Source organism: Podarcis erhardii, assembly GCF_964252035.2.
Source record: "Podarcis erhardii genome assembly, chromosome: 13".
Lineage (NCBI taxonomy): Eukaryota > Metazoa > Chordata > Lepidosauria > Squamata > Lacertidae > Podarcis > Podarcis erhardii.
In genome coordinates this window covers 41,122,676-41,146,031 of record NC_138502.1, presented here as the reverse complement: position 1 = coordinate 41,146,031, position 23,356 = coordinate 41,122,676, and the positions used below count along the sequence as shown (strand labels likewise).

The window sequence follows — 23,356 nt, the reverse complement described above, 5'->3', positions numbered from 1 at the left end:
AGGAAAAACTGACTGGTCTGCAAGTTTCCGCCTACCTCGTAGCAATTGTCACAGCTTTTGGCAGACAAGGCATTGGGTGGGATCCTGAGCTGACTGGGTACTCCATTAAAGCAGTCCAGAAAGGGGTTTTCTGTCTGTGTGTCCACATGGCAGCTGATGGGTCATGACAAACTTCCCAGTGGCGCCCCTGGTGGGATTGTAAACCTGGTGCATGTCAGGGTCGCCCCCCCTACTTTGGATTTGATATCCGGCTTTATCAGTACCCTAAAGGGTGGTGCTGTGGGTTAAACCACAGAGCCTAGGACTTGCCGATCAGAAGGTCGGCAGTTCGAATCCCTGCATAACTGAGTTCAGGATCTGACCTGCGTTGGCCTTCCACCCATATACCATAGATGGTCTCTCTTGAAATGCATGAGAACAATTCCAAACCGTGCCCTTTCCTCTATTTCCTAGCAGGTGCCGGATAGATAAGGTATTGCACAGAATTCGCACTAGAAGCCTGCTATGACAGCCCTACCCAGAGAGCAAAGTCTATGAGTTGCATTCCAAGACTGAGCCTTTATGTGACCCAGTCCTGGATTACGTATAAGCTAAACAAGCTATGGGGATGCAGGTGGCGCTGTGGGTTAAACCACAGAGCCTAGGACTTGCCGATCAGAAGGTCGGTGGTTCAAATCCTCGCGACGGGGTGAGCTCCTGTTCCTCGGTCCCTGCTCCTGCCAACCTAGCAGTTCAAAAGCACGTCAAAGTGCAAGTAGATAAATAGGTACCGCTCCGGCAGAAAGGTAAATGGCGTTTCGGTGCGCTGTTCTGGTTCGCCAGAAGCAGCTTAGTCATGCTGGCCACATGACCCAGAAGTTGTACGCCGGCTCCCTCGGCCAATAAAGCGAGATGAGCGCCGCAACCCCAGAGTCAGCCACGACTGGACCTCCCCCACAACAAATAATCTGTGAGGTGAGTGAGGGTGAGAGACTTCAGAGAAGTGTGACCAGCCCAAGGTCACCCAGCAGCTGCATGTGGAGGAGTGGAGATGCGAACCCGGTTCCCCAGATTATAAGACTACCACTCTTAACCACCACACCACACTGGCTCTCAACCAGCTTATCAACCCTCAGCCAAACATACCCAGGGCCTTGGCCAAAGCCTACGCACATCTGTAAGCAATAAAAGTTGTGGTCTATTCTCAACCCTATACCAATGTCCTGAGTCTTATTCCTGACTGGCCCCTCACCAGGCTGCGAGCATCATGCACCTGGGAATGCAAACGCATGCTCTAACATCAAGCTTTGAGCCTTCCTCCTCCTTCATGTAGTTGTGCATTGAAGAGGAAGTTTGGACGTAGGGAGCAAGATATCTTCTAAGGAAACTTCTCTGCCATTATTGGCTGAGAAAACCAGGCCTGCTTTCAAGGAAGCCCAGAGTTCCCTGAACCAGAGTTTAAGAACCACGGCACGAGTCAGTTAGAATGAATGGAAAGATTTAATCCTCAAACGAGTGTAGAGTTTCTTCAAGCGAACAGGATAGACATGGAAAAAATTATGTCTTCCCAAAAGTGGGTCACATACAAGCAGTGAGAAGATTATATTCTTTTATATATTATATATAAGTATTTACACACAAAGGAACGCAAGACATCATCGCGTTACATTATCAAACATTGCACAGAAATAAGATAAAAAAATACAATACCAATAAAAACATTATTCATATATATATATAAAAAACGGAGTTTTTGACCTGCACGTGTATTTTGATCCGCATCATTTTGAAATTTTGCTTTGGAACATAAATATTATTAATAAAATATTTAATAATAATATTAAATAAATGCCTTCTGGGATTCCCCGGATTCAGACATGAAGCAGCTTATTGTTTTTTTCGGTCTCTGTAGAAACTTCTTTATAGTTACTGCTTGCAGCAAGTCTCCTGCTTTTGTTCTGGTACCTGCGAAGATTAACGGGAAAAGGGGCATCTTTAGAAAGTCAAAATACACTACTCCATCATGAAGTCCACTGAAATTATTGTTCTTCCAAGGTATCTTCCTTCAAGGCGCATCTGCCCAGTGTCCCAGTCCACTGGCCTTCTGACTTAATATGGAGACACTGGAGCACGCAATATCTGCTGCCATTGCTAACACAGATACACACAAACACACACACGGGCTTGTCCACACTTCTGCTTGTTCTGTGCGTGGAAAGGAAGGGTCGGAGAGGTTTTCTGTTTGCCTCATGCTTCTGAGGCATGGGGTTGAGAGTTATTTTGTTTGCCCCGCCGCTTTCCCTGGGGAAAACCCCCTGCTTACCACTGAATTGGAACAAACGTCAACCCTCTGAAAAACTGATTGACTTTGTTCTGATCCAGCAGAAAACAGAGGGTTTTCCTGAGGGAAAGTGGCAGGAAGTGTAGATTAGTGCCCTCCCCCCGAGGCAGATTTCCCAGTAGTGATGTATGGAAGTGAGAGCTGGAGCATAAAGAAGGCTGATCGCCGAAGAATTTATGCTTTTGAATTATGGTGTTGGAGGAGACTCTTGAGAGTCCCATGGACTGCAAGAAGATCAAACCTCTCCATTCTGAAGGAAATCAGCCCTGAGTGCTCACTGGAAGGACAGATCCTGAAGCTGAGGCTCCAATACTTTGGCCACCTCATGAGAAGAGAAGACTCCCTGGAAAAGACCCTGATGTTGGGAAAGATGGAGGGCACAAGGAGAAGGGGACGACAGGGGACGAGATGGTTGGACAGTGTTCTTGAAGCTACCAGCATGAGTTTGACCAAACTGCAGGAGGCAGTGGAAGACGGGAGTGCCTGGTGTGCTCTGGTCCATGGGGTCACAAAGAGTCAGACATGACTAAATGACTAAACAACAACCCAAGGCAGAGTGGCACACCTGGGGGCGGGGCTAGCCACCCACGGGAGCAGGAAGAGCATCCCAGGGGGGCAGCGATGTCACCCCTCCTCAGGGATGACACCTGGGGCGGGCCGCACTTACAGCACCCGCTTCCTCCGCCAGTGCTCCCCACTTCTGCTTATGGTTATGAAGGTGCATTGCTAGTGTGCAAGGTTTCCTTGGGTGCAATGTATATATATATATATATATATATATATATATATATATATATATATGGGAGCTGGGCATGTTTAGCCTGGAGAAGAGGAGGTTAAGGGGTGATATGATAGCCATGTTCAAATATATAAAAGGATGTCACATAGAGGAGGGAGAAAGGTTGTTTTCTGTTGCTCCAGAGAAGCGGACACGGAGCAATGGTTCCAAACTACAAGAAAGAAGATTCCACCTAAACATTAGGAAGAACTTCCTGACAGTAAGAGCTGTTCGACAGTGGAATTTGCTGCCAAGGAGTGTGGTGGAGTCTCCTTCTTTGGAGGTCTTTAAGGAGAGGCTTGACAACCATATGTCAGGAGTGCTCTGATGGTGTTTCCTGCTTGGCAGGGGGTTGGGCTCAATGGCCCTTGTGGTCTCTTCCAACTCTATGATTCTATGATTCTGTGATTCTAAGTAATGGGCAGTCACAAACCTAAGAGCACCATTCGACTAGCGAGATAAGATCATTTGGACTCCCAAAATCTGGTGGGGAATTCAAATGGAGGAAATGTCATAAACATCCTCAGGGGAATTTTTACTACGGCCGAGTGCTGTTGAAACACTAGGTATAGAAGTGCCAACTTGTAATTGGTTCTCCCCCCCCCCCTTGTTATTTAAACTGACTTTGCTCCAGTGCCTTTAAGGGCCTCTTGACATGCAGAGACTGAGCAGCTGAACTTTCCCCCATAATCTTATCTACATAACAGGAAAGGTTTCGCCTCCTTAGTTTCTGCAAGTTGCGCTGCTGTTAAAGAGGCAGGACTGACTGTCAGGACTGAGACGAAAACATCAGTTCAAGTGCTCAGCTGGTTATGTTTCAAAAGTGCAGAGATGGGCACATGCCTATTGATTGTTTTCCCACTAAGAAGAATTTGGATTTGATAACCCGCTTTATATAGCGCTGTGGGTTAAACCACAGAGCCTAGAGCTTGCCGATTAGAAGGTCGGCGGTTCGAATCCCCACGACAGGGTGAGCTCCTGTTGCTCGGTCCCTGCTCCTGCCAACCTAGCAGTTCGAAAGCACGTCAAAGTGCAAGTAGATAAATAGGTACCACTCCGGCGGGAAGGTAAACGGCATTTCCGTGCGCTGCTCTGGTTCGCCAGAAGTGGCTTAGTCATGCCGGCCACATGACCCGGAAGCTGTACGCTGGCTCCCTCGGCCAATAAAGCGAGATGAGCGCCGCAACCCCAGAGTCGGTCACGACTGGACCTAATGGTCAGGGGTCCCTTTACCTTTTTTTAAGGAGTCTCAAAGCGGCTAACATTCTCCTTTCCCTTCCTTCCCCACAACAAACACTCTGTGAGCTGAGTGAGGCTGAGAGACTTCAGAGAAGTGTGACTAGCCCAAGGTCACCCAGCAGCTGCATGTGGAGGAGCGGGGAAGCGAACCCAGTTCACCAGACTATGAGTCCACTGCTCTTAACCACTACATCACACTGGGTAACGGCACATATTACAGAGCAATGAACCCAGGTTTGTCATGATTTGTATACTCCACACAAAGCTACTGTAACTCCCAGCTCCCAAACAAGGGTTGTCGGCATCCGTCTGTCTTGAGAGATGGTGGCTCCGGGGCTGAAGTCAAACCACTGTGTTGGCAGCAGCAAAGTCATCTCCCCAAGGTGTAAGCCTGGGCAGTGTGTCTAGAGGTCCTGGGTTGCCCAGACAACAAGACCTCCCCTCTCAGCCTCATGTGCTCCAAAGGAAAGCAAAGCAATACGTTTGGCACCAGCTTGGCTGCTGGAGTTGCGGGAAGGAGACTCCACTCCGGAATTGTTTAGGGTTTACTCTTGAGCCTTTTCTTCTCCCGAAGATATCCCACAAGGCAGTGGAGGTTTAGGATCAGAGTTTTCCTTCTCCTAGATGGGCTGCCTTCCCAGCCCCATCTGCCCCTCCTATCAAGTGTGCCTATTACAATATACATGTTTGCTGCCTTCACGTTCAAGATATACAATTCAAAGTGTTGGTGCTGACCTTTAAAGCCCTAAATGGCCTTGGTCCAGTATCTCTGAAGGAGCGTCTCCACCCCCATCGTTCAGCCCGGACACTGAGGTCCAGCACCGAGGGCCTTCTGGTGGTTTCCTCACTGTGAGAAGTGAGGTTACAGGGAACCAGGCAGAGGGCCTTCTTGGTAGTGGCACCCACCCTGTGGAACACCCTCCCACCAGACGTCAAAGAGAACAACAAGTACCAGACTTTTAGATGACATTTGAAGGCACCCCTGTTAAGGGAAGTTTTTAATGTTTGATGCATTACTGTATATTAATATTGTGTTGGAAGCTGCCCAGAGTGGCTGGGGAAACGCAGCCAGATGGGTGGGGTATAAATAATAAATTATTATTATCATTATTATTATTATTAGGTGTTTATCAACGTAGTGTTCCCCTGATGCAGTGGCACCTCGGGTTTTGGGACATCTCTGTTGCTGAACGTTTCGGTTTTCGAACGCCAGAAACCCGGAAGTAAATGCTTCCGTTTTCGAACACGCCGCGGAAGTCAAACGGCTTCCGCTGTGTGTATCTGTTGTTTTTCTCAATTTCCTCTATTTGCAGACCGCCCTTTGTGCCTTGGTTTTTTTAATGTTTTGGAAGTCAAACTGTCTTACGTTTGAAAAGCGAGGTACCAGTGTACAGTGCTACCTCGGGTTAAGTACTTAAATCGTTCCGGAGGTCTGTTATTAACCTGAAACTGTTCTTAACCTGAAGTACCTCTTTAGCTAATGGTTCCTCCTGCTGCTGCTGTGCTGCTGGAGCACGATTTCTGTTCTCATCCTGAAGCAAAGTTCTTACCTGAGGTACTATTTCTGGGTTAGTGGAGTCTGTAACCTGAAGCGTATGTAACCCGAGGTACCACTGTATTGTGAACCACAACTCTCAGCAGCCCCTCTCCAGCACAGCCAATGGCCAGGAATGATGGGTAGTGCAGTCGCAATTGTATCCTCGAAAGATCTCCTGCGAAATGTCCCAAAGGCCCAGCAATTGCAACACAGCCTAGCTCCGAGTACTTCTGTACTCACAGCTCCGGAATGCCCGCAACCGAGAAAAACAGAGCCTGCGAAGCAGAGGGAGGCTTACCATCTGTAGAAGTAGTAGATAACAACTGCTGCGGTGATGACGAAAAACAGAACCAGGAGAATAGTGAGCGCCAGGTATTCGTTGCTCAGGGGCTGCTGGCTTGTCAAAGTGGAATGGCCACACCGGTCGCCATAATAACCATCTTCACAGCTGTGGGGCACAGGGAAGAGAAGGAGAGAAATCTTATCAGACATGTTGTGTATTTGGGTTCTCAAACACAGGTTGCAAGCTGGTGAAGCCCCAGAACAGGAGATGCTACCCTGGTTGAACCCCACCAGAACTCCAGTTGCTTAAACTGTCACCCGGGTGCATGTTTACACCTGCTTGCACCAAATCCAGTTGAAGCTGGTTTGTGGGTGAAAGGGTGTTAGGGAATCTGAAGAGCCTTAGAGCATGTTGCGTTTTGTTTAGCAAGAAACAGTAGTCCTAACTGGGACGGTGTGGTCAGTGCTGTTTTACTAGAAAGAGAGGTGCCAGAACTCGCTGGAACTCGCCTTGTTCTCTTATACAGTGGTACCTCGGGTTAAGAACTTAATTCATTCTGGAGGTCTGTTCTTAACCTGAGGTACCACTTTAGCTAATGGGGCCTCCCGCTGCCGCCACGTGATTTCTGTTCTTATCCTGAAGCAAAGTTCTTAACGCGAGGTACTATTTCTGGGTTAGCGGAGTCTGTAACCTGAAGCATCTGTAACCTGAAGTGTCTGTAACCTGACGTACCACTGTAATGGCAATGGTGCTTTCCAGGTACCACAGAACTACAACTCCCAGCATGGCCAGTCGGTCAGGGATGATGGGAATTATAGTCCCACCACCTGGAGAGTACCAGCTTTCTCAGCCCTGCTCTGATCTCAAGCGCTATGAAAAAATCATGTGTTGTTTTATTATCTTATCCTGCAGCATTCCACTTACGTGCACGAAGGTGTACTCAAAGCCACGAGGTATTTGCAGTGCCCATTAATGCAGTAGTTTTTCAAGTCAGAGCCACAGTCTGTGGTCTTAACTTCAGCGACACGGGGACTGTGCACTGTTCGAACTATCAGAAAGAAAGAAAGAAAGAAAGAAAGAAAGAAAGAAAGAAAGAAAGAAAGAAAGAAAGGTGTCATTTTATTTGACAAAGGGGGGCCACTAGTAGCACATCTGCCTTGCAAAGACCCTCCAAGTGTCCCTATTATCCAGGGACAGTCCCAGATTTACAGAAGCCATCCCGGTTCCTGACTTGATTCCAGAATCTCCCACTTTTCCTTAAAAGGTAAAGATATAGGGACCCCTGACCATTAGGTCCAGTCGTGGCCGCAGCGCTCATCTCGCTCATCTCGCTTTATTGGCCGACGAAGCCGGCGTACAGCTTCCAGGTCATGTGGCCAGCATGACTAAGCCGCTTCTGGCGAACCAGAGCAGCGCCCGGAAATGTTGTTTACCTTCCCGCTGGAGCGGTACCTACTTATCTACTTGCACTTTGACATGCTTTCGAACTGCTAGGTTGGCAGGAGCAGGGACTGAACAATGGGAGCTCACCCCGTCGCGGGGATTCGAACCGCTGACCTTCTGATCGGCAAGCCCTAGGCTCTGTGGATTAGACCACAGCACCACCTGCGTCCCTCGCTTTTCCTATTTCCATCAGGAAAATGTTGGAAGGTACGGAATAGGACGACCCTATTCCAAACATTCATTTTAGCCAAACCAGCGGAGACAGAAGCCCGCAGGCATTCTGAAAAAGTTTTCGATATTTCATTAAGTGTCAGAGAATCCGACTCACTCAGAACTGTCGTGCAGTTGCCTGTTTCATTCCTTCCGCATAACGGTGTCACAGTTGTCCCAAGAACGGCTTGAAATAGGTGGAAGCCTGAAGAGAAAGAATGTGTCGGGTTGAAACAAAGACACTAGGAGAGGGGTTTCTTGAATTCCCCCCTGCATTAAAACAACAACAACAACGGCCATCATTTTACCTTGCAAGTGCTTATGCCATCCTGTTTCAGCTGAAAAAAGTGGCATAACTAGAACTTTCTTCAACCTGCCTTTAAAATGCCACCGCTACACCCAACCGTGACTGAGAGCCGATTCACTCCTTGTGTTGCTTGCAGGGCGTGCGTGTAGTGAAAGTGGAAAACAAACATCCCCCAGCCCGTTCCGAGTCCGGCTGAAAACATTTTGCTGCCCGAGGCAGCACGGCAAATGCTCTCCACCACCCACGGTGCAAAATACCCAAGGCTGGCCCAGTTAAAATGCCACAAGCGCTTAAAGATGAGAGTAAAAATACCGTAAAACTAAATTCAAATGTAGCTATTTGCTGCCCAAGCAGCTGCCTGAGGCGACTGTTTCAACCTAATGGTAGGGCCAGCTCCATCTTTTTTGAGTCAGCACTCAGGAACCCAGAAAGCTATTGGTCCATCTAGCTCAGTGGTGTCCAAACTTTCTTCAAAGGTGGCCAGATTTGATGAAGTGAAGAAGGGCCGTGAGGGCTGACCAAAGTTGTTAACTTTTTTTTAGGGTTGAAGTTGTTGAGGTTTTTTTTTAGGATTTTACCCCAGGAAATAAACTGACACAGGCGCCGGGTTAAACCGACTGGCGGGCCAGATTAGGCCCCCGAAACGGACTTTGGACATGCCTGATCTAGTTCATTATCGTCCATACAGACTGGCAACATCTCTCCAACGTTTTAGGCAGGGGCATAGCTGTCAACTTACAGATTTGAAAATAAGGGACCAGCAGCCTCAAAAATAAGGGATCAGCAGCCAAAATAAGCCTCAAGCGGTGATTCCCACAGCGCAGCAACCCGGCAAAGGGTATGCAGCAAGGGAAACCACCGTCACCTCTCCGCTGGGAAGCGCTGAGCAAAGGCGAGTCCCTAGGCAACACTACTTTGTGTAGCAGGATATTTTTGATCACCATCATTCCTAGGTAATCAAGAAGTGGGAATACACTTCTTGTTTTTCACATAATTCATATTGATAACTGGATGGGTGGATAGATAGATAGATGATAGATGATAGATAGATAGATAGATAGATAGATAGATAGATAGATGATAGATAGATAGATAGATAGATAGATAAATAGATGATAGATAGATATAGATGGTGGATGGACGGATAGATGGATAGATGATGATGATGATGATGATGATAATAATAATAATAATAATAATAATAATAATTTTTATTTATACCCCACCCTCCCCAGCCAAGGCTGGGCTCAGGGCGGCTAACAAGCAATAATAAAAACAAATTGAATGAATACAACTTAAAAACAAGATTAAAATACAACATTAAAATATTGAAAAATTTAAATATTAAAATGCAGCCTCATCACAGGAGGAGAAAGGAAAAAGAAAAAAGAAAGAGGGGGAGGGAATCAAATTGGCTCCAAGCCAAAGGCTAGGAGGAACAACTCTGTCTTACAGGCCCTGCGGAAAGAAATCATATTCTGCAGGGCCCTGGTTTCATGAGGCAGAGCGTTCCACCAGGCAGAAACCAGTGTTGAAAAGGCCCTGGCTCTGGTTGAGGCTAATCTGACTTCCTTAGGGCCCGGGACCACTAGGGTGCTGCTATTTATGGACCTTGAGGCTCTCCGTGGGGCATACCGGGAGAGGTGGTCCCGTAGGTATGAGGGACCCAGGGACCTAGATAGATAGATGGTAGATAGATGATAGATAGATAGATAGATAGATAGATAGATAGATAGATAGACGGATAGATACTTCAGCCATGTGAAAGAAAACCTGCCAATTTGCTTATATGAAAGAAAAGTTTTGTTTGCATTCTTAAAGATTATATGAGCTGCACAGTAATTATTATTTTAAACTGTGAGTCAACGCTGGCATAGTTCAAAAACCATGCAAGACGTAGCAGGGAGATTACACGGAGGCTGAAAAGCGAAGCAGAGGCAGCTGTTAAATGGACAGGGATCTTCCGAGGGAATCCGTGTAATCGCTGGAAACAGTGACTCAGCAGCTGGAATGCTTTTTTGCTGACTCAATGGGAGCCGCCACCCTGCAATTGAATGAGATACAGACACCACACAATACCAACAGTGGCTTGTGTGGGAGGCAATTCATTACACACACAAGCGAGTGCTGAATGGAGTAATCCTTCGGGGACATAAGGGACATTCAGGGACGCTGGTGTTGAAGACAGATGTGCTGGTGGAAACGTTTTAGGGTAGAGGGGAAATCCAGGGCACTGCTAGGTACTGTATGTGGAAGACAGGCCCCTGGGGCAGATTTGCATATGCTAATTTCCAAATAATAAATTGATAAATAATGATAAATAAAGATCTTTCCCTCTCCACTCGAGCGTTGGGTTCCCCTCTGTGAGAAAAGCAACTAACAAATATTATAAATCCTTGTAATAAACAATAATTTATATGTGTGTGTGTTTTTTTAAAAAAATGCAAGTTTTTTTAGGCTGATTTTCAGAGGTGGGAAAACAAATTCTGGTTTTTTCCGTCAAGGCTTAAATTTGTTCTTAGGCCTTCATCTGCCTCGGAGCTCTTCTAATGCATAGGATAAAACCGCACATTTTCATAAGTTGCCTCAGAGTAGGTGACTGGAGTAGCACCAATACCACACCTTGTAGTACCTCAGAGGAAAGAAAGAAAGAAAGAAAGAAAGAAAGAAAGAAAGAAAGAAAGAAAGAAAGAAAGAAAGAATTGAGGCCTAATAATGCTTCTGAGAGAAACCAGGCCAAGGAGTTGCACATTCATACATTTAAGAGTGCTTAAATTTCAAGGGTTCCTACTCCCCTCACATTGCTACAATTCTCAGAGTCGTTTAACAATCAATTCCTCTCCATGGGGAACTCTGGGAATTGTAGCTTTGAGAGGGGAATAGGGGCCTCCTAACAATTCTCAGCATCCTTGACAAACTGAAACTCCCAGAATTCTTTGGGGGGAAGCCATGACGGCCTAAAGTGGTGTCATAGTGCTTTAAATGCACAGTGTGGTGCGAATGTGGCCACAGAAACTGAAGCTCATCTTGCTCGAATGACAAGTTCCTTCCTTGGGCAATTGCAACCAGGCAAGCAAGCAGTAAATGAAAACGGCCAACTCCAAGGGGTGCTTGCTGCGAAGATTTTGCCGTAACCCCCCCCCCCCCCAATTCCTGGCTCCAAAACAGAGCCATCTTCCTAATCGCCAACTCCACCCCCGGAACAGATAAAGTTATATGTGTTGCAGAACAGAAGCAACAAACTGTTCCTTTAATCAATTACCCGTTGGGGAGTTTCACATGCTCTCAAGTGCCTCTCAAACAGATTAGACAAGAACCGAAGAAGGTGGGGCGTTGTTTGCATTAATACGGCTGCCTGGGTCATTAAACAAATACTGTTATCTTCTCCTACACAGGCGAGATGCTTCCTATTTCATATTGCCTTACTGGAATGCTATGGTTATTGTCATTGCCGGGCTGGTGGAACGTTAGTACGCAATGCACATTCCTGCTTTACAGGAAAGTTAGCATTGCTCTGCGTCGCAAGCCGCCTGCCCCAGAATGCAAGTCTGCTTCCTCAGAGGTGGCTTAATGAAGGGAAAATATACACCTCAAAAGGGATGGATTTTCCACTCTTGTCAAGATCCGGTGACACTCAAAGCCAAGTCTTTGGACAGAGGTTGCACGAAAAAGGCCAATGCGCTGGCTGGCTTAGTTTAAACCAGTGTGAGACATAGCTGTCAACTTACAGATTTGAAAATAAGGGACCAGCAGCCTCGGAAATAAGGGATCAGTAGCCAAAATAAGGGATTTTAGTCAACCAGCAGCCAAACGAAGCCTCAAGCGGTGATTCCCACAGCGCAGCAACCCGGGAAAGGGGATGCAGCAAGGAAAACCACCATCACCTCTCCGCTGGGAAGCGCTGAGCAAAGGCGAGTCCCCAGGCAATGCGGCCGATTTGACTGGCACAAGGCATGCAAACTCCACCCCCCAGTCGTTCTTAGACTCCTTATTGGGTGAGCAACGCAGCCAAGCAACACAGTTGGAGCATCCCTCCTCCCTGGCCAGCAGGGAGGGAGGGAGGGAGAGGAGCTGCTTCCTTTGAAATTTAAGGAACATCATTAATAAGGGACAGCTGTGGGACAGGGCGCTGGGATAAGGGACTTTCCCATCAAATAAGGGACGGTTGACAGCTATGGTGTGAGATTGGGCCTCATCCCATTCGCACTGCCTGCTTTCTTCAGGATCGCTAGATGAAAGCAATCTCCTCTCTACGCTACTCTTAAATAAGAGATGGTCTCCCCAGTTATTTTCTTGGGACTCTGTCTCTTCCTTTGCTGCATCTTACCCCATCACTTTCTCTGTCCCTTTCGTTCAGCCCTCATCTCTCCGTTTTTTATTCCTTTATATCTGAAGGAGCATATCCACCCCCATCGTTCTACCCGGACACTGAGGTCCAGCTCTGAGGGCCTTCTGGCGCTTCCCTCACTGCGAGAAGCCAGGGAACCAGGCAGAGGGCCTTCTCAGTGGTGGCACCCGCCCTGTGGAACGCCCTCCCACCAGATGTCAAAGAGAACAATAACTACCAGACTTTTAGAAGACATCTGAAGGCAGCCCTGTTTAGGGAAGCTTTTAATGTTTGATGTATTACGGTATTTTAATATTTTGTTGGAATATTATTATTATTATTATTATTATTATTATTATTATTATTATAGCTTTTGAGAGCTCATCTCAACCAGATTTTCCTCCTTAACCTGCCACAAAAAAGTTCCTCCTTCTAAGGGACCTAGGTCAGGTTTTAATCTCAACGTATGACTTTTCCTTCCCTCAATGAAGTTGCATGAAGATGATGGCTCTCTGATCGCTTTCGTTCGCTGAGAAGTTGCTGTGTTTGCAGGCAACACACCAGCTCAAATACTCAGCAATCAAGGCTGCAGTGTGTCACAAGGCTAATGAAAGAACAGAGACTCTTATGCTAACAGCCTCCCATACACAATTTTCTTTGGACAGCGTGTGAGAGTGTTCCCTTGTGACTAAGCACCAGGTACGTTTTCAAATAGTAAATGTGACCACAGAAGTCCATAATGGGTTGGATCCTTGACCGGTTTCATTTTAACAACATTTATATACTGCTTGATCATAAGAAAACCTTTCGGAGGTTTACAAGGGGTGATGACCAAGCCTGATTACCTACCACTTGGGATAGGTGAATTGGAGAGTTTCATGTATTGAGTGCCAATGGAACTGTAGACAAATAGAATCAGATAGAAGCATAAGGGAAGACTTGGCATGCTTTGAGGAACCCCAAAGCTTGCAGAAAAATAAAAATAAAACCGTTTTGGGGGGAAGTCCCTAAGGGGGCACTCACCACTCCTCCTATTTTGACTCAAGAAAATCACTATTTTCACTTAAGAAAATTTATAGTTCAAATCGGGGGAAATAAATGCAGTAAATGGACAAAAGTACAAAGATTCACAAAATGCTTAGGGGTATGCGTACCCCTGCGTACCCCCAGAAAAAAGCACTGCTTATTACTATTTACTCATGTTTATGTGTGCACACACATGTGCACAAGCAATATTTGTAAATGTAAATTTAAATTTTACTCAAACACATTTGAACCATGTCAGTAAAACTACTCTGGAGCAAGTGGCTGTCAAACTGTTGCCTCCATCACATAATCGTTCCATTTATTTGTTCCATCCACATCCTTCCCCTCCTCCTAAAGCAGCCCAGTTCAGGAAACAATAAAACAGTAAAAAAAACCTGAAAAACAGTTCCAATACGGGTGCAGACTGGGAAAGATTATCTACCCAAAAGGCTTGTTGAAAGAGGACGTTCTTCAAACTACGGAGACGGCGCTTGAGGCTGAGCACGCAGGACATTAGCCATGAGCCTATAACTTCTTGAGAAATATTGCTGTTCAATGCGTATCCGTGCTGAAACCAACTTCCATGCAATTCGAAAATGGAAGCTGAGGTGTGGCCATTTCAGAGAGCCATTGCACGCATGGCAGCCTTGTTGAATTTGAGTTTGACGCAGGGGAACATGCATTGGGTGAAGACACCTGTGGCCTTCTGTGGTGTGAAGATGCACAGCAGGGGAAACGGACCTTGCCGCATTTCAACCCACAAATGTGTACATAGCTTTAGAAAAGAACGTAAGCAAGTGCATTGCTCCTTCTTTCCTTTCTGCTCCCAACATAGCTGTCAACTGTCCCTTATTTGGTGGGAAAGTCCCTTATCCCAGCGTCGTGTCCCGCTGCTGAACCTTATTGATGATGTCCCTTAAATTTCCCAAGTTGCAAAGGAAGCAGCTCCTCTCCCCCCTTCCCTGCTGGTCAGGGAAGAGGGAGGCTCCAGCTGTGTTGTTTGGCTGTGCTGCTCACCCAATAAGGAGTCTAAGAACAACTGGGGGGTGGAGCTTGCATGCCTTGTGCTGATCAAATTGGCTGCGTTGCCTGGGGACTCGCCTTTGCTCACCGCTTCTGCTCACCGGTGACGGTGGTTTTCTTTGCTGCATCCCCTTTGCTGGGTTGCTGCACTGTGGGAACCACCACCTGAGGCTTCGTTTGGCTGCTGGCTGGGCTTTCTGCCTTTGGCTCGGAGGGGCTCAGAAGTCGAACATCCCTGTGCTTGGAAAATCCCTTATTTTAGCTGCAGATCCCTTATTTCCGAGGCTGCTGGTCCCTTATTTTCAAATCTGTAAGCTGACAGCTATGGCTCCAACAACTGACGCCGTCATGTTTACACTTGCAAAGAATTGGTGCAGGGTTGGCCAATGTGGTGCCCATGGGCACACAGGTGCCCACAGAGGACTTCTACTGGATCCACATCCCCACCACTGCTTTAGGTTTTAGGCTTGAAGGAAGCATTCTCTCATAACCAATCAAATAGACTGTGGTGCGTGCTCAGTTGCGGGGTGTGTTAGTGAGTTTCTCTAGTTTGCAAAGGTTGGCGGCCCCCACTTTCCTCTCCTTGGCTGCAGCTTCTGAATGTGTCTTATGGAGCAAATGCAGGCTGCGCAGCTTCTGAATGGGTTAAGAAAAAGCATGGCATCTGAAGTTGTTTGGCAACAGAAGCCAGGAAAATAGGATTTAATAGGCCAAAAGCTCACCCACTCTATGCCAAGAGAGCTTGTTGCATGAGCAGAATGATACACCAAGCGTGGCAGCCCACATTTTATGTATTTGCCGTATTTTTCGCTCTATAAGACGCACCAGACCACAAGACACACCTAGTTTTTGGAGGAGGAAAACAAGAAAAAAATATATTCTGAATCTCAGAAGCCAGAACAGCAAGAGGGAATGCTGCGCAGTGAAAGCAGCAATCCCTCTTGCTGTTCTGGCTTCTGGGATAGCTGCGCAGCCTGCATTTGCTCCATAAGACACACACACATTTCCCCTTACTTTTTAGGAGGGAAAAAGTGAGTCTTATAGATCAAAAAATACAGTACTTATTTATATCCTGGCTTTCCTTCAAGGAGCTTGAGATGACAAACTTGGTTCTCCCTCTCCCCATTTTCTCTTCACAACAATCCTGTGAGGTAGGTTAGGCTGAGAGGCCTTGACTGGCCCAGTGAGGTCACCTGGGAAGTTTAATGGCTGAGTGGGGACACCCTTGTATTTCCCTCCTTCCTGTACAGTGGTACCTCAGGTTACATATGCTTCAGGTTACAGACTCCGCTAACCCAGATATAGTGCTTCAGGTTAAGAACTTTCCTTCAGGATGAGAACAGAAATTGTGCTCCGGTGGCATGGCAGCAGCGGGAGGCCCCATTAGCTAAAGTGGTGCTTCAGGCTAAGAACAGTTTCAGGTTAAGTACAGACCTCCGGAACGAATTAAGTACTTAACCTGAGGTACCACTGTATATATTTCATGTGTCGGCTCAGAGATTTGCTGCGCAATAGCTGAAACGCAGGGCGGCTGAGAATTAACTGGCTAGGCATTTAAAAAAACAAAAAAGGGGAAAAAAAACAACCAGAAACTGAGCAGCTCCTGTTGAAATGGACTTGGCAGATGAAGAAACACCTGCCCTGTAATTAGGAGGCGCAACCGAGTGGCTGAGTTTCCTTGAGAAAAGCTCAGAATCACTAGGCAGAGGGTGGCTGGCAGTGCAACTCTGGGCAACACCTGAGCCACCAAACAACTCAATTAACAAATCCCCTGCCAAAAACAAAACGACAACAAAAAAAACCAAAGAGGGAAGAGGTGTAGGCCTACCTATGAAATTTCTGTTCCTGACACATCACCACAACATCCAGCAGAACCGCAACTTCCCCAGCTGAGGTGACACCGAACATTTTGCCAGGTTGCAAAATTGGCTCTGAGCTTCTCTAGTGACGGACCGCGCAATCCCAGGGCATGATAAATCTGTTAGCTTTGCAGGTGCTCCCGGCAAATGTCAGAAACACCTTCATGCCACAGCTTGTTCGCAGCATTCTAGCACGGCCAAGAGCTGGCTATTCAAGGAGAGGCTGGCTCGGTTATTTATTTATTTATAATGTCTTTATTGGGTTTTTCAAATTACAATTTTACAGAGAGATATCAAACATAAATCGTAAAAACGAGGTTCTGAGGAATCTCCTGGATTTCCATCCTCCCCTTTGTGGGTCATGTATCATTTCCTTCTGCATCTTTTATGATAGTCCAAATCTTTTACATCTCCATTGCACCCAGAATTCACCCTTAAAGCGATATTCCAATCCTACTCACAGTTTTCACTGTTTACAATGGTCTTTAAGCTAAGTTATAAATTTTCCCCATTCCTTATTAACATTTTGGTCTTCCTGAGGCTGGCTTGGTTATCGATGGACATTAAAAGGGCAGGGAGCAGGCAGGTTTGAACCACACCATGATGGGAACCCTGAGCGCATCGCTTCCTTTTCTCCCATATGAGATACAGTGGAACCTCGGGTTACAGACACTTCAGGTTACATAAGCTTCAGGTTACAGACTCCGCTAACCCAGAAATATTACCTTGGGTTAATAACTTTGCTTCAGGATGAGAACAGAAATCGTGCTCTGGCGGCGTGGCAGCAGCAGGAGGCCCCATTAGCTAAAGTGGTGCTTCAGGTTAAGAACAGTTTCAGGTTAAGAATGGACCTCCAGAACGAATTAAGTACCGTATTTTTCGCTCTATAAGATGCACCAGATCACAAGATGCACCTAGTTTTAGAGGAGGAAAACAAGAAAAAAATATTCTGAATCTCAGAAGCCAGAACAGCAAGAGGGATCGCTGCGCAGTGAAAACAGCGATCACTCTTGCTGTTCTGGCTTCTGGGATAGCTGCGCAGCCTACATTCGCTCCATAAGATGCACACACATTTCCCCTTACTTTTTAGGAGGGGAAAAGTGAGTCTTCTAGAGCAAAAAATACGGTACTTAACCCGAGGTACCACTGTAATGGTTGACATTCACCCCTATAGAGAAAAGGGGAGCGAGGGAGAATCAGTGCCATTTGCCACGGTGATGGAAAACCCGCCTTGCACCATAAGCAGGTCACAATGTGCCTTACTAGTCCCCGCTTAGAGAAATCCCACTAAGGCAGGGGTACCTGTCTGGAAACTAAGGGCACAGGCAGTTTCTGCATTTCCCATGGGTCCTTACTACAGATAAGTCCCACCTTCCTGCTTGCACCATCCCTCATAAGTACAGGCACATTGCTAATCAGAGCTAACGACTATGGGCACGATTTGGCAGAAAGTTCTCTTGCACACACCCCTTTGGAATAAATGTGCACCGACCAAGGAATCGCATGTATTAAGTAGGAATTCACGTGCATCAGTGCTTCGCCAAACAGGTAGGCTATACAACGGCTCCTGCAAGTATAGACAGATCTGGGAATTGGAATGCGTGAACGTTCAGCCGAGAGAGAATTCGATCTTCTACACTCCGTCAAACTTCCCCAAGAGCAGAACACCAAACTTTCAGAGAACGTGAATTGCATTGCAGAATTCAGATATATGAGGCAGACTCCAAACCCCCACCCCATACCGGAATAATAAAGTTCGGGAGTCAGTTCAGCCTCACAACTTGCTGGGTGTAATTTAAGACTGGGTCATATATACAGGCAACTCTGCCTTTGTGCGGGGGTTGCGATCCGGGTCATTGCATGCTTGCGTGCAATCAGGAACCCATTGAAAAAGCCTGCAGACACCTCTCTCCATCCCCAGCCATCGTTCTGCCCTTGTAGTGATGTTTCAGTGACATCTTTATGTTGTTTCCGGGTCACTTCCAGGTTCTGCGTTCACTGTGCGCATGTGCGCGCATCTCGCTCGCCCCTAAAACAGGAGTTGTCTGTGTGTATGCATATTAGTACTTGAGTTTGATTTTCTTTTGCATAGTTATTTAGCCTTTTCCCCCTACATCTGTGGAGTTGGTTTTTGTTTTATTTCTTATTTTATCTATTAAATGCATTTGCAGTTCTTCATTCAAAGATCTCAGGGCTGTTCACAGCATAAAAAATACAAGGGGAAAACACAAACCAAAATACATAATAAAAACCAAACTGAAGAAATGTTGCTGTCAAATGAACTTTTGGGTTTTCTTTTCTTCTTTTTGCAAATGCATGGCTTTCAAAGTACGTTTTAACGCTCTATAAACTCCTATTTCCCTAAAGTGTGCATGCACACGAAAGCTCATACCAATAACTAACTTAGTTGGTCTCTAAGGTGCTACTGGAAGGAATTTATTATTATTATTATTTTGTTTTGTTTCGACTACGGCAGACCAACACGGCTACCTACCTGTAACTAAATCTAACCAATTAAACATGCTAACCTGTGTCTTTCCGCTCACAAAGATTAACGCCGCTGTCAAAGATTAACACCACAGCAATCGTGACAAAGCAACCAAAGGTCTTCTACCTTTGGACCAAAATGATCGAGCCTATGAAATTGGTGTGATCTCAGCAAGTCAGATACTGTATTTAGAGTAGAAGCTGTGCAGCAAAGAACCTTTGTTGGAACAGGAATGTCACCTTTGTCCAACTGTAAGGAGCCAGTGACTTGACCCCTGATCAATTGGCACCCTGGATTTCTTTCTCCTGGGTGGCCTGGCAGCAAGGTTCTGTCCCCACTGTCCTCTTTAAATCAGCTACCTCTTCCTCGCTTCTGGGGCAGACCCACTGGGAATATTCTAGCAACAGGCTGAAATCCCTGTCCACACTTTGGGAGATTAGTCTTGTTGAAGGCAGTGGGATTTTGGAGTAAGCACACTTAGAGCGTTAGGGATTTCTCTTAACAGTCTTTAGTACTGTTAGCGAGTGGGTTGTTTGTCCAGTTAAGCCATGTTCGCCCCACCTTGGATGGTGTTACGACTCAAGGATGAGGTTTGCAGCTAGCAGGTCTCTTTGGCCCAAGCATATTGCCACTTGGAGCTGTGGCTGACACAACCTGCCATCCCCAGGTTGGATTCCTGCTGCGCATTGTATGCCTTCGAAAACGGTCCCCTCAACCCCCCCCCCATGGAAACGAAGAGCAGCTGCAGGAGAACGTCGCTGCGCCATAACACAACAGTCATCGTGATAAAGCGCAAGGGGGGGGGAAACCTTTTTTCTGTCTGGAGGGCCGCAATCCCTTCAGAACAATCTCCCAAGGGCCACTCGCCAGTGGTGGGCAAAAGCGAGTTGAGCAATCACGGTAAATTTCCCCTTGGGAATTGTAGGCAAACTTCGACACACACACAATCCTCTCTGTTCGGATGAGCTAGAGGCATCGCCAAAGTTCAAGGACATGTTCCAGTCAGGCAGAAATGTTTGGAGGTGTGAAGCTGAGGCCAGTGAGGGTGTGTGTGTGTGTGACCTGGGCAGAGTTTCAAGGGCCAAATAGAAAGGCACTGAGGGCCGCGTTAATTCTGTCTTGTAATTCTGACCTGTCAGATTCTACTGTGTCCTCATCCACCTCACCCTTTATTCCCATGGGACTTGGGGGAGGGGGGAGTCCTACAGTGGATTGCAATTGTTCTGTTGTTCTGTTGGAGCTGCAGGGATACCAACTTGAATAAAATATTCAAGGCACCCAGGTAAACTCAGCCCCACATAACTGATCACAAGACACAGCACACACACACACACACACACACACACACACCATTTGAATGGCAATGCCCATCAACTGAGGGGAAAGGCAGGGACTCCCTCAAATATTTTAGGGGTGTGTGCGAAGGGACCTTGGCCCCTAGGAATTGGCTCCCATGCCAAGCTGTGAGTTTCCCATGCTACCTGCTACAGAATTAAAACACAAGCACTGCAGGATCAGGCCGGGGGCGCATCCTGCTTTCACAGCCGCCAGACAGATTTCCATTGAGAAGAATCTGCATTTTTTCTTTAGCCAACCACCCTTGGATTTGTAAGATATGCAACCTGTCAGACGCACAGCCCAATAATTCCGGTCCAAGAAGCAACACAGCTTGCCAATTTTCTTTTGTCGGGACTTGTGAGCCATGGAAAAAGGACCTCAGGTAGAAATTCGTCAGCAAAAACGTCTTTCTCTCTCCCCAACTCCCTTCCAGCCCGCCCTCCACTGCGCTCTTTCGCCGCGATGAGAGACGGGAAGCTTCACCTGCGGAATGACAGCCCTCACCCCACCCCAGCTGTCAAACCCCGACGCGGAAAAGCGAGGGCTTCCTCCTGCAAGCCGTCGAGAAAGCCAGCAGAGACGCGCAGCTCTCCGGCTGAGCTCCCTTTCCACGCCGAGCCCGTCGGGGAAACTGGGAGAAAACCCGACGGCAGAGCCAGATCTCCTCCGAAGGCGCGTCCCTTTTGGAAGGAAGGAGCCGCCACCCTGCATTCTCCCTCTCTCTGCTGGACGGCGCAGCTTTGGAGCCAAACCAGGTCGGGAGCGCACAGACTTACCCAAAAGCAGAAGGGCGCCTTCGACGGTTTGGGAGCTGCAGCTGCTTGCCATCCTGCCGGAGCCTGTGCGTAGCGGGTTGCCGTCGGAGGGTGAAGGATGCTCGGGCGGCTGGGTCGTACAGGCAGGTGGCGCGGAGCTGCTGCGACCGTCCGAAGAGAGACCTCGCCTCCTTTCCTCCCGGCAGGCGTTTCCTCGGGTTTTTATACCTTTCCCCAGTGGGTGCGGACGCGCAGCGGAAGCTGGCCCGAGGCTCATTGCCTCTGAAATTTCCCCGGTGATGAAATCGGAGGCCGGAGGTGGGGGGGCCTCCGTCGCCTACCTGCCAGCCGCGTCTTTCTCGCCACCTGCCAGGGCGCAGCGGACAGAGAATTACGCGCGGCGTTGGGCGCGTTGGCTTCCAGAGGGAGGTTCTTAGGCGCGCGGGGAGCCGCGAGAAGGAAGCAAAAACCTCCGCGGTAAAGCTTGCTGGACGGAAGTCGCTCCCGTTCTGCAGAACTACCCTTCTTTTTCCCCCTCAGAAATTTGATTTTACAAATATGAATTAATAACCCTGCCGAATATATCCATGTAGAGAGATTACTCTGAATCTCCGGACTTCCTCCCATCCCCTCCATGGGTCATGTTGTCAACACTTCCAACTGCATATTATTTCGTAATCTGTATTTTATGTCTCTCCATATTGTCCATAGTATTTGTTACATTGCAAGTGAGATTAAAATCCTGCTAATGTTCTCATTGGACCATAAAGAAGGCTGATTGCCGGAGAATGGATGCTTTTGAATTCTGGTGCTGGAGGAGACTCTGGAGAGTCCCATGGACTGCAAGAAGATCAAACCTCTCCATTCTGAAGGAAATCAGCCCTGAGTGCTCACTGGAAGGACAGATCCTGAAGCTGAGGCTCCAATACTTTGGCCACCTCATGAGAAGAGAAGACTCCCTGGAAAAGACCCTGATGTTGGGAAAGATGGAGGGCACAAGGAGAAGGGGACGACAGAGGACGAGATGGTTGGGCAGTGTTCTCGAAGTTACCAGAATGAGTTTGACCAAACTGCGGGAGGCAGTGGAAGACAGGAGTGCCTGGCGTGCTCTGGTCCAGGGGGTCACGAAGAGTCGGATACGACTAAACGACTAAACGACAACAAATGTTCTCATCTGCTTACAGTGGTCTTCTGAATAAATTATAAACTTGAATTTCTTCTTGAATTTCTTGTCTTCTAGGTCTCTTGAGTTTTCCAGTCAGTTTTGCCATTTCAGCGTAGTCTAACAGCTTAGTTTGCTATTCCTCTCTGGTTTATTCTCTTTATTCTTTATTCTTTATTCTTTCCATCTCTGGGCTAGTAGCATCCTTTATTCTCTTTATTAATCTTATTATTATTACTTTATTCTCTTATTCTCTTATTATTATTCTCTTATTCTCTTATTTATTTATTTATTTACTCTTATTTATTTATTTATTTACTCTTATTTATTCTCTTATTCTCTTATTATTACTCTTATTCTCTTATTACTTTATTCTTTATTACTTTATTCTTATTATATACTTTATTTACTTTATTATTTACTTTATTATTACTTTATTCTTATTATTACTTTATTCTTTATTCTCTTATTATTACTCTTTATTCTTTCCATCTCTGGGCTAGTAGCATCCTTGCTGCTGTTGTCACATACATGAAGAGTATTTTCTGTTCCTGTGGGATGTCGGTACCTATAATTCCTAATAGAAAGGCTTCTAGTTTTTGTTTTTTATTTTTTACAAAAGTTATTTTAAACATCCCCCCCCAGTTCATTATATATCATTTCCCAGAAAGCCTTTATTACCTTACATGACCACAACATATGATAAAAGGTACCTTCTTTTCCTTTACATTTCCAGCAGGTATTTGTACTTGTTTTATATATTTTTTGCTAATTTACTAGGAGTTAAATACCACAGTACATCATTTTCACATCATTTTCAGCGTACAACATGCCTTGAATTTCAAATCCATTTTCTATAACCTTTCCCAATCTGAAATCTGAATATTATGCCCCAAATCCCTTGCCCAGTGTATCATTACAGATTTACCCTGTTCATCTTTTGTATGCCACTCCAAGAGCATGCAAAACTACCCTTCTTAGAAGTTGGGGGACCTAGCAATAATCTGAGTGCAAGAGGGCACCAGTTTTTTCTTTCCTTCCTAATGCCACTTGTCATGGCCGTAGCCAGGATTTATGTGAACGAGGGGCAGGCTTTATGGGGGTGGGGGAAGAACCTCAGTTAATTAATATTTTTAGTGATTTTTATTGGTTTAGGGCAGGGGTCAGCAAAATTTTTCAGCAGGGAGCCAGACCACTGTCCCTCAGACCTTGTGGGGGGCCGGATTATGTTTTGAAGGGGAAAAATGAACTAATTCCTATA

The 23,356-nt window shown here is 46.6% G+C and overlaps 1 protein-coding gene across 1 annotated transcript; it reads right to left on the bottom strand.

The window, feature by feature from the left end:
• Window positions 1–1,460: 1,460 nt before the first annotated feature.
• LOC309328204 (proepiregulin-like) lies at window positions 1,461–21,652 on the bottom strand. Its single transcript, XM_081838253.1, has 5 exons — window positions 20,955–21,652; window positions 7,929–8,015; window positions 7,082–7,205; window positions 6,173–6,322; window positions 1,461–1,944 (listed from the first exon to the last, which is right to left on the bottom strand). The coding sequence occupies exons 1-5, from the start codon at window positions 21,208–21,210 to the stop codon at window positions 1,851–1,853; spliced, it is 711 nt and encodes a 236-aa protein (XP_081694379.1). The 5' UTR covers window positions 21,211–21,652; the 3' UTR covers window positions 1,461–1,850.
• Window positions 21,653–23,356: the final 1,704 nt, after the last annotated feature.